The sequence below is a fragment of the Pipistrellus kuhlii genome, unplaced genomic scaffold, assembly GCF_014108245.1.
Source record: "Pipistrellus kuhlii isolate mPipKuh1 unplaced genomic scaffold, mPipKuh1.p scaffold_m20_p_9, whole genome shotgun sequence".
In the NCBI taxonomy this organism is placed as follows: domain Eukaryota; kingdom Metazoa; phylum Chordata; class Mammalia; order Chiroptera; family Vespertilionidae; genus Pipistrellus; species Pipistrellus kuhlii.
Window position 1 is genome coordinate 45,435,711 of NW_023425595.1, and position 12,103 is coordinate 45,447,813.

The following is a 12,103-nucleotide window of genomic DNA, read 5'->3' on the forward strand; positions in this document are numbered from 1 at the left end:
TTTTATAGTTTTACTTTTGAGAAGGTAACATAATTATAAACTTCATAAAGTGCACATAGAATTAGAAGAATTGATAGTGAAATACCATGGGTCCCTTATCCAACTTACCCACATTTGATTCTGTTCAGCAGACTAACGTTCTCTTACCTGATCAGTTTTATGTATTACCCGTATACCTCTTACTAGGGAAGTTAGATATTCAGTTTTCTCAAATGGTTTCTCTCAGCCTCCAAACACTTATCCCCCAATGAAACATCCACAAGAAATGGAAACATAGTGTGTCCTTTGGTATGCTACACATTTTCAGAATTCATTTTCTGTATGTTTCTCTGAATCTCTAAAATATGATGACCTACCTGAGGTCCATTTATTGTTGTTCTACACGATCAAATGCTTTCTTTATGTCTGTGAATGCATTTTTTAATTTCACTCTTGCTTATCTTATAATATATAAAATGTAAATACCATGTAAAATATAAAGGACAGCTTACTTTTTTGTTCCCTTTGCTTCAGCTATAGAGCCATACCATTAGGTCCCAATTTCTCTTTCAGACTCTTTTCTGCAGTGAAGAATTTTACAGAAATCGCTTCTAAGTTCAGTGAGAGACTGCAAGACTTGGATAAAAACAAGTATGTGCTACATAAAGGAGTTTGGTGTTGAAATATCTTTGCAAGTGTTTGCTGCTTCTGTCCCTTCACTTTAAGCCAGTGTTTCCCAAACTTTTGACATATGTGTACCCCTTCTATAATTTTCGTAACGCTGAGTACCCCTCGTATTCAGGAGAACGTAGAATTAGGCGCAGCTAAGCACGGAGCAGTGCATATTCCCACCAAACTCTGGTGCAACGCGTACCCCCACCAAACTCTCTCCATTACCCTGGGGGTATGCATACCACACTTTGGGAAACACTGCTGGGCTGTAAGCATATAGGCTGCCCTATCTCTCAATGAAAGACCCACTTCTGACATCCTTAGTGGCAACTGTGCTGCTGAGAAATGCTGATGCTCCTTCACTGCCAACTCCTTAGTGCCAAATCCTCTGCTGACCATGGAAAGGCCTCCACCGCCTGACCACAGCCTTCTTCAGCTTCCTCTCATGTGCTTTCAGTATCTCTTCATCAGACTGCAGCCAGACTCTTATTCCTGAACACACCTTTTTTCTCCCTCTCCTTAAGGTCATTCCCTACGCAAATAATTCTTTCCTTCCACTTCCACGTGGGAAAACTCTATCTGGAATAACAAATATTGTGAAGCCATCATTTTAAGATTATTTCTGTATAAAGTCCCACAAATAAAACATAATTTGAACATATTTTTAAGATGAGGAAAAGTAAACATGAAGGTTTTTTTTAAGGTAGAATTTTGTGGGTGAACATCTGTGTTATCTTAACACCTTATGATCACACAAATATTAAATCCTTGGGGATCCTAGTACAATTACATAGAAAGAGCTCTGCATCAAAAGGTTGCTGGTTTGATTCCCAATCAGACACATGCCTGTGTTTCAGGTTCCATTCAGGTGGCAGAAGATGTTTCCCCCTTTCTGTTTCTCTCTAAAAATCAATTTAAAATATTTTAAAAACTACATGCAAATATAAAAAACGATGGTCTGAAAATAAGCTAGTGCTCTCTAAGGATGTATTTGTAATGAAGGGTACATAAAAGATCAATGGGGGGAAAAAAGACAAATTCAAACATATAATGTATAAGATTCTTTAGCAACTGATTAAAAAAGGGAATTCAAAGTCTCACTTCACATTGCATCCAAACATAAGCAACTCGTGTGGAAGAATTCTTTAGTCAGATTTTAAAAATTAGAAGTAAAATTTCAAGTTTAGAAGCCACAGGGAAAAGACAATACAACCAGACTTGAGAACAAAGCAGTGGTTAATTATATGAAAACTAATGATCAAATTCAAAGATAAAAGAGTGGGAAACCTTCTGAAGGCCCTGCGGGACAGCCTGTCTCCTCACTAAAGCCAGAGGATGGGAGAGGGGCAGCTCACATTGTCCTAAGAGTCCCTGCTCCTCCCCCTCCCAAAGACAGGAAACCTCCTTTTCAGCGAATGTGGTTACAATAGAACCATTATAAAAATATATTTTTTTAAATTAATAAGAAAATCCAAAAGTTCAAAGTTGGAAATACTGCTGGCCATGGCCATTGCCAAGATAAACAAATCTAAAAGAGGATGCTACTAATACAGAAACAGATATTAAAAATATTTGCACTCATTAATAATTCAAAAATACAAATGAAAATAATGTTCTATTATGTGCATTTCAAATTAGTACTATTTTAAAAATATATATTTTATTGATTTTTGACAGAGAGGAAGGGAGAGAGATATAGAGTTAGAAACATCAATGTGAGAGTCATTGATCAGCTGCCTCCTGCACGGCCCCTAGTGGGGATGTGCCCGCAACCCAGGACCCTTCAGTCTGCAGGCCGACGCTCTATCCACTGAGACAAACCGGCTTCGGCAAATTAGTACTTTTAAAAAATATATATATATATTTATATTGATTTCAGAGAGAAAGGAAGAGGAAGAGAGAGAGATAGAAACATCAATGATGAGAGAGAATCATTGATTGCTGACTCCTGCATGCTCCCTTCTGGGCAACAAGACCACAACCCAGGTATGTGCCCTTGACTGGAATTAAACACAGGACCCTTCAGTCCACCGGTTGATGCTCTAATCACTGAGTCAAACCAGCTAGGGCTAATTCTTAATATTAACTTCAGAAGCATAAGAATTCAATTTCAAAGGCTTTAGAAAAAATTCCTTATGAAGGTGTTACTATTATGTTCTTTGTTAGAGTGATAATTGGAGCACTTTTTTTTTTTCTCATTCTGTCATTTTATTACCCAATTATTCGTTACATTTTTCCCATCACTTTACATAACCAACTGTTTTTCATTGTTGTCACACTATTATAAACCACATCAGCAAGTTAATACATAAAGCTTTGCATTTCAAAAAACTAGACACTTTAGTAATAATATTACAAAGATTTTAGCTTCAAAAATAACTGAAAATGAAAAAAATAAACTTTTAAAGAATTAGCATCATAAAATTTATTTATTCCAAGTAAAAATAGAAAATAATATTATGACATTGACCAGATATGAAAGTCCCTGCCAGAAACAACTCTTATTAATGATTGAGAAAGCACTCCTTAAATGAAAAATATGTAAATATGTTTAAATTTTTTCTTAGCAAAAAATCTCTCTAAAAATAACAATGAAAATTTGTCTCAGTACAAAGGCTACATTACTATTGAAAAAATACCAGCATGAAGAAAAGGTACATATTTGACAGTAGAAAAATGATTTCAGTGAATCACAATGTCTAAAGTTTGCAATGAAAATAAATCTGCAATAAAGATTTATGCCTTTTTTCTTTTCTTTTTTTTCCTATTTTTTTAAATACAAACAGTACAAACAGTATTTGCACATAAGAACAAATAGTCGAGGTTAGGTTATAGCCTTAAAAAAATCGACTAGTTCAAGTGTCACATCAAGGAAAGGCCACAACAGGACCTGCGATACCCAGGGGCTTCCCAGCCAAGTTGCAGGTCAGAACACCTCTGTGTTCTTTAAAAAATAACTTTTTTTTTTAAGGACCCTCTCTTTTAATATAACATGAACAACTCGGGGAGAGAGGGGCACATTTATATACAAAACAAAAGAGAACATGTTATAATTTAATAAACGAAAAAAGTTCTCTTTTAAAAAAAATATCAATACAAACAGAAGAATTCTTTCACAATCCTGGCCTGTCCTGCACAATCAACGCTTGATTATAAATATACAAATTAAGGGAAAGTAGTTTCCACCATCTATTCTCAACTTTCAGCACCAAATGGAGTTTAGTTTTTGTAACATATTCTTCGTGACAACGCTTTCACGTTAAGCTTTATGCTGTACAATCTTCCAGCTTTTTTGTTTTTTGTTTTGTTTTGTTTTTTAAATCTCAGTGTTATTTTAGTACATGAAAGAGGGGTGCTTCTTCAAAAAGTTTTGCTTCTCTCATATAATTACGTAGATTTCTGTAGGTTAGATATGATCTTTAATATTATAGTTATAAAGCTCTAACTTCTTCATTTTCAAAAAACACAAATAAGCATGAAAAAAAAATAAAGTTACCCATCTGTTAAATCATTTTTCTTGCAGAATTAAATTAATATATATTTTTTTCTGAATAAACTTACTTAGAAAATATCATTTTTCTCTCCTATATTTCAAAGTTGAGGCATTGCAAAAAGATCATGTCAGTCAGAAAGCAAGCCTTTTTCCTTAAAAACAAACAAACAAAATCTTCAGCCAACTTTTGAAAACTGTCTAGAATACAAAAAGTAGTAGTGCATAACAAAATTTCTTGTACAGATGAGAAAAAAAAAACAAAAAAAAACCTAAAAAAAAACCCACAAAAAACACAAACGTAGAAAACAAACTGAAAACCACAGCTGGGCTGGAAAAAAGCAATTCTTACCAAAAAGCCCAGAGGTAATCTCCAAAGGGGAGAATTTCTAATAAGCATTTTTAATCCAGTAAAAAACTATTTTGTTTTTCCTTTTTGGAAACAAACTATAGTTTTGAGAGCTGGTAATTGCAATGGAACACCTGAGAAACAAAACAGAGTGGGACACGAAAACAAGCAATATTAACTAAAAACAGTACAAGGATCTCACAGCACGTAAAACACAGCGATTTAAACCTAGTCTGCAGTGTCATATCCAGTCAGATTGTCCCCAGATTTCCAAAACATAGAAAGAAGATTAAAAAAAAAAATTCTATCTAGTCTCACAATCATCATGTGTGTTTATATATTACTATCTGCAGCCCAAGAGTGAATGCTAAAAAAAAAAAATGTCCAGGGTAGTATTAGCAGGTCTTAATTCTATTCCAGCTCTACAGGATAAATCCAGGGAATTAAGTAGTGAATGTCTCACCCAGACAACCGACCAACCCAGGCCATCGTTTCTCGCACAGACATTTCTTTAGCATCACCATCACGCAACTTTTTTTCTTAAAGTGTGCCTAGCTTGTCAATCTGACAACTTATCTCTATATACTGTATATATTCCTAGTGTTTGTAAGCTAAAGATGAGCTCTTTGGTTTTCTGGACAAGGTCTGAAGCTATGTAAAATGGTGCAAACACTAGGAGATTGGATCTAAAAGCTCCTGTGTTAGTTAATAGTATACCAGTTGTGAACTGTCAAGTTCATTAACGTCTGACACAGAGGCTTTTAAACAGTTAATTTTGATCACAGTTAGACATAAACGCTTTACTCTATAAGATAAATTGCACAATATATAACAGAGCACCGCAAAGTACTTCATCTACCTTCCACGAATTTGCTTTTAAGAATATCCTACAACTAGGTTGTATATTGGTTGTAATATAGGTCATTCTGTTATGGGATCTTCCTAATTTCAGAAGCATTCCATTTATTGAGGCATGCCTTCTTCCAGTCAATTACCAATTCTTTGAATGAAAAAAAAATCTTGTTCTTTTTATGTTTGTTTAAAAAAATCAGTATTTTATAGCTTATATAGATTCTTAATTTGTGCATTGTGGGAAGGTTTCATACTAGACATTGGATGTAAAATTTATTGCAGACAGCAACCTGATTAAGTAAACATGCAGTCGCAAATAGTGACCTTCCGTTGAAGCCTCCTGAAGTCTCTTCTGATCTCCTTTCAGCGGTGGGTTCTATCCCTAAATTGCAGAAAGTGTGTTGTTGGGTTTTATTCATTGATACCTGAGCCTGGATAGAGTATTATGGTATTAATAATACCATTTTAATAGCAGTAAAGCTATTGCAGCATAAACTTACATAACACTAAGAGATCTAACTGAAATCCTCAGCAAAACAAAAGAAAAATCAAACATGAAGGAAAAAAAATAAAGATTCAGCTTATGAGGTATCCTTACATGTCAAGATAAGAGAGCAACTAAAGGCTTATTTTCATGAAGGGTTGCATTACCCTTGCTCTAAATGACCCCAACTAGTGATTGCTGAATTGTTGTGAAGTTTTTGCTACATCTGCCACCTACTCACGAGTGTTACCTTTGGTAAGTCTTCTCCTAGGGGCAACGCTCTAAGTTTCTGAAAATAAGTGCATGCTCCAGTTCAAAAACAATCGTAACAACAACAACAACAACACAACAGCAACAAACAAAAAACCACAGACATCAACCTGATGGCCGCTGATGAGAATGGCAGTCTGCCGAAACTGGTTTGGCTCAATGGATAGAGCGTCAGCTTGGAGACTGAAGGGTCCTGGGTTCCATTCTGGTCAGGGGCATGTACATTGGTGGCGGGCACATCCCCGGTAGGGAGTGTGCAAGAGGCAGCTGGTCGATGTTTCTCTCTCATCGACGTTTCTAGCTCTCTATCCCTCTCCCTTCCTCTCTGTAAAAAATCAATAACATATATTAAAAGAAAAAAAAAGACTCATTTCTTCTTTAAAAATCGAGAACGAATGCACAGATTTCCAGAACACTGTAAGCCCTGAGGCAGTGTCCTCTCGGTTCCCTCTTTTGTCGTGGACTTCAGTACGCCTGGCCAGGTCTGCCCGGGGCTCAGCTCCAATGGAACCGCAGGTGACCAGGGCGGTCGCCTCCCTCCTTCACCAGCGGCCGGTGGAACTCCCGCCTGGCGCGCGAGTGGATGCTGGCCCAGCAGTACTCGCAGTAATACTGCAGGCAGGTGACGTTGGCACAGAAGAACGGGGCGAACCTCCCCCCGCAGCGCGTGCCCTGGCACTCGTCACACATCTGATCATCCAGCACGTATGGCTTCACTTCCACCCGCTTGTCAATGTCATTGTGTTGGAGCTGCACAAAGCGGGCGCTGATGGCTGCGATGAAGCTCTGCTGGTTGGAGAACGCCACTCGGCCAGCACCTTTGGGGTACTTCAGTTCTGGGTCCGTATCAATGCCGGCGTAGCAGACACCACCATACAAACCGTCCATGATCATGGCCAGTTCAACAGCTCGAAGGGGTCGTGGAACTCCCCCAACAAAGATAGTCTTTCTGGGGTCCAAAGGCTGAGAACCATCCATTACAAAGTCACTGTCACTTAGGTTCCACGGTCGAATTTGCACCGGTTTATCCTTGATGGTGGGGCTGGACACGCACAGGTACAGCTTCCCGTCTTCCTCCAGGCAGGCATCTATCAGAGCTTGCACGGAGCTCTCCTCCTGGAACAGCAGGAAGGCATAGCCTTTCGGAGGGAAGTACGACTTGGTTTCGGCTTTGTGAGGCCAGTCCACCACGAGAGGTCCAAACCTGAGGAAGCTGGCGGTGATCTCATCTTCGTCGATGTCAGGAGGAAGGCCTCCAATAAACACCTTCCTGGAGTAGCGCTCCACTCGCTCCCCATTTTGGCAGCCAGTGGGGGAGCTTAGGTCAGAGAACAAGGACTGGTCGCCGCCATGACTGTCGTCCAGGAAGGCATCTTCAAATGGAAAGAGAGAATACAGACTGTTAAATGCCATAGCATTATCTGTTCCTGGATGATGGAAATTTATTCCCATGAGTCCTTCCAGAGGCTCATGATCAGTCCTTATCATATCCATTAAGGAGTTCTCCAACGAGTGCAAGTTAAAAGTGTCATAGGGCCTACTCCGGTCCTGGAATGGCAACAGATTGTTGCCGTTGTCAGTGGTGCCGAACGCGCTGTCCTCCATCCAGGACTTGGGGGGCAGCGGGGCCGCGCGGGCGATCTTGGGCGGCGCGATCGCGCTGCTGAAGGGCCTCTTGGGCGGCGAGATGGGGTTGAGCGGCGAGGGCGCCCCGACGCCCACGCCCACGCCGACCGCGCGGCGGGGGTCCCCGGCGGGCAGGCCGCCCCACGGGGCGGAGGGCGCGCTCCAGGCGGCGGCGCTCCCGCCCTGGTGCGCGCTCCAGCAGGACGAGGCGGCGGCGGCGGCGGCAGCGGCGGCGGCCCGGGACGCGGACGGCTTGCTGGTCAAGATGAGCTGGTGGTCGTACGCCGCGGCGGCGGCGCTCCGGGGCGCGAAGGGCGCCTGGCTGGGGCTGGCGGGCGAGCGGCGCTGCGGCGGGAGCTGCGGGGGCTGCGGCTGCCGGGCGGGCGCCGGCGGCGGCTGCTGATGGTGCTGGGTCTGCGCCAGGCCGATCTGCGGAGAGAAGGTGCCCTCGAAGATGGAGCTGACGTTGTCCGGGAAGTTCTGGAAGAGCTTGGTCCCGTGGACGTGGGCGATCCCCTGGAAGAAGCTGTCCTCCTCCGCGTTCGTGGTGCCCGTGGACCAGGTACTGCCGAAGGACAGCGACAGCGGCGACGAGCCGGGCTCCGCGGCGGAGTCCTGCGGCGGCGACTGCTGCGGGGGCTGGTGGAAGCTCAAGCCCGGCAGGAGCAGCGACTCCATCTGCATCTTCTCAGGGCCGTTGGGGGCCGGCGGGGCCGCCGCGGCTGGGCTGCTGTGGTCCGGCTTGGGGGTCTCCGAGGAGAGGGGCATGGACGGGGTGTCCGCTGCGCTGGGCTCCGGCTGGAGCTGCTGCTGCTGCTGCTGCTGCTGCCGCTGCTGCTGGGGCTGAAGCTGGGTTTTGCTTTTGTCCATCAGTAAATCCTCCTGAATGGTCTGCGCAGCCTTTCTGAGGTCTCGGTTCCCTTTCTGGACTAGGGAGACAGGTGCTTCTAAGACAGAAAGACAGCAATTTCGCCAGGTCTTTCTCTTTTTTTCCCCCTTCACCGGAACTCAGAGCTTTTGCCCTCTGGTGCACTTTTGATATCATTTCATCACTTCACCTCTGACCCAGTGCCTGGATAATTGGCCAGAAGCAGCACATGAAACTGTGAGCAGATGAAGTCTCATACTCATATTAATCTAAGTGTAGTATAGCATTTGTTTCCTGTTTAATGAAATGCAATAAGCCTTTAGATTCCCATTTTCCCCAGACAGAGAAGAGCCACTCAATTGCCTTTGTTCTAACTTAACCTTTGAGTTTTTGTCAGGAGCTAAAACACTGGCTGCAGTATCACCACAGGACTCCTTATCCAATGCTGATAAAAAGGTCTCAGAAGGCACTTTAACCCTATATTTGGCTCAGTGGATAGAGTGTCAGCCTTCAGACTGAAGAGTCCCTGGGTTCAATTCTGGTCAAGGGTACATGCCAGGGCTGTGGGCTCCGATATCCAGGAGGCAGCCCATCAATTATTCTCTCTGACTGTTGATATTTCTCTCTCTCTCTTTTTCTCTCTCATCTCTGAAATAAATTACATATATAAAATTATTATTATTATTATTATTATTATTATTATTAAAGAAGGCTCTTTACTCTGTTCGTTCATGTCCCAAATTCACTTGGCTTGTCACAAGTAGGCAGGTAGAAATGGGGTAAAAAATTGCAACTCACAATAATTCTGTACCCAAGTAAGCTAATATTTGTAGTGTAAGGCAAGGCGGAAACACCTGGGCCAGCAGTCTGCTTCCGGGAGGCCTTGCAACTCTGAAGTCCTGACAAAAACCATCCCAGCGGCCTTGTATCTCCAGCCAGGTGTGGTGCTGCCCCATGAGCCAAGCTCACAGCAAGGTCACCAGGCTCTGGCAGTCCTTGTCAATGGTGGCCCCCCACTCCTTCAGTGCCCACGTGTGGCATGGAGGTGGTCTTTCTAGCAGGAGTCCTGTGAAAGTCAAGAGTGCCAGCACTGGGCCCCAGCTGGGGCCTGGGCAGTGTTACATAGCTCCTGCAAGGCCTGTGCCACTAGCTCCACATGGTTTCTCTGATTTGGGAGATAATGGGTCCAGGAGTGCTGTACCTGGGAGGTGATGTGGCACATCACTGCAGTCACAGGCATGCACAGCAGCCCCGGGGCAGTGGCAGGCCTCCTGAGGCAATACTCCAGGTGGTGGGTCATCTGCCAGAGGGTGCATAACCTCAACTAGTTCTCCTAGCCTGGTGACTAATCAGCTCAATATTCATAATTCAATTCCAACTCCCTCCCCTAAGGGTGAGAGTGTGTGTGTGCTGTGCTGTGTGTGTGTGTGTGTGTTCACGTTAGGAGATAAAAACAACAGGAATAAGAACATAAAGCCAAGCCACAAAGAAGTGTAGAATGAAAATGCAGACTGTTAAGACCTCTACCCTTGAAATTTAGTCACAACCATTCTAGTAAGATAGAATTATATCTATTAACAGGGGATGCAAAAACTCTCATAATTAGATTAAGACAATAAGATTGCAACCTTATGCAGTCAAGAGGATTATTGAACAAGAATAAATTAGGAGGATGAGAGGATCAGATCACAGAAAGGATTAATCTCCATAATGTAGTGACCCAGAGTTGAAAAGAGCCCTATACCAAGAGACACTGATCAGTCTGACCCATCTCATCAAAAATGTTTTGAATGCTTCTTGTTTTTCATCATTATAGGAAGTTTAGACAATCTTCAGGGAAACTTATCAGCCCACTGCAAACTTTTGATCTATGAAATCATATGCTCTGTGATTTCAGAATTTTTCTAATGCATTACAACTAATTTATGCTTCAAGATACAGGTCCCATGACCCACAAAGGTTATAGGTTCAGACCAATAACTCAGCACCCATAGACAGTACTGTTATTGAGTAGTAAACATGTCATCAAAGTCATTCAAACTCTTCTTGTTTTGTGACATGTTTCTAACATTTAAAATGTTCACAAACAGCCGAAACCGGTTTGGCTCAGTGGTAGAGTGTCGGTCTGCGGACTGAAGGGTCCCGGGTTCGATTCTTGACAAGGGCATGTACATTGGCTGCGGGCACATCCCCCACCGGGGGACGGCTGGTCAGTGTTTCTCTCTCATCGACGTTTCTGGCTCTCTATCTCTCTCCCTTCCTCTCTGTAAAAAAAAAAAAAATCAATAAAATATATATATTAAAATGTTCACAAACAAATAAAAACAGTTTGTTTTTTTTTAAGAAAACTTATACATTCCAAGTGCTTATAAACCACTTAAACTTGAAGGACTATTTTTTGACAGAACTCAGAGTTTGTTATTTTCATAAGAAAATATTTATTTTTAATTGCCTTAGAAAAATATTCACCACTATAAAAAGATTTATAATCAAATAATGAATTCCAGTGCAGCAGAGAGGATTTTTAGGGTAGTGAAATTACTCTGTATGATAAACTATGGTGACTATATTTCATTATAAATTGTCTAAACCAATAGAATGTATATTCCCAAGCATGAACCCTAAGGTAAACTATGGGTTTATCTATGGGACTCTGGGTAATAAAGATGTGTCATTGTAGAGTCACCAATTATAACAAATATACCACTCCGATAGGGGATATTCAGAATAGGGTGGGCAGTGGACATTTGGGAAAACTCTGTATTTTTCCCTCAATTTTACAGTGAATATAAAACTGTTCTAAAAAGTCTATTTGAAAAAAAATCTACACAAAAGACCTATTGTAGTTATATATTTTATGTTTAGAGTGAAGGGTCATTGAAAATCATACGTGGTCACCTTATGTGGGTCTAAAAAATGTAAGATCGTGCAATGGAATAAAACCAACTGATCTCATTATCTATAGCTCGCAGGTATCTGTTCTTTCCATTTTAAAAAGATTAAACGATGATGCAAATTCCATCATGTTGAGAAACTCCTGTTTGCACCTATCGTAACTTCATCTCTGGTTAAGAATGTAGCTCAAAATGTTAAGAAAATTATCTAGCCTGTGGAAATTCTACAGAAGAACCAAGGAATAAAATTCAGTCCTCCAAATTTTCCAGAAAACAAAGACCCTCGTTGGGGGGTTATTAGGGTGTGGAGTTACATCGTCCCATGAATCATGCTCTATAAAGCAACCAGGCTGGCTAGCTTTGACAAAATTTTCTCCAAAACTATTACCATAAGACCATTTATATTGGCCTTCTGTGGAGTTTAGAGAATGTGGGTTTCTACCTACCCTCTCTTACTCAGAGTACTTGAAATTGTCCTGTCAGCTAGGGATTTGAAAATGAGGTGTCTCCATGAGGATGGGTGGTTTGCCTAACTTGGTTTTGTCTAGTTGGGTGGTCACATGCAGATCCTGAGTACTTGAAATGTGAGTAGTCTGAATTGAGCTGTGTTCTAGGAATA

General features: G+C 41.8%; 1 protein-coding gene across 1 annotated transcript; it reads right to left on the reverse strand.

Annotated features, from left to right (window-relative positions):
* Window positions 1-6,447: 6,447 nt before the first annotated feature.
* On the reverse strand, window positions 6,448-8,730 carry LOC118712529 (cytoplasmic polyadenylation element-binding protein 3-like; the record flags this gene model as incomplete). Its single annotated transcript, XM_036426338.2, has 1 exon — window positions 6,448-8,730. A coding segment is annotated over one exon (2,139 nt), but the record flags the coding sequence as incomplete, so codon positions are not given.
* Between the last annotated feature and the right edge of the window lie 3,373 nt (window positions 8,731-12,103).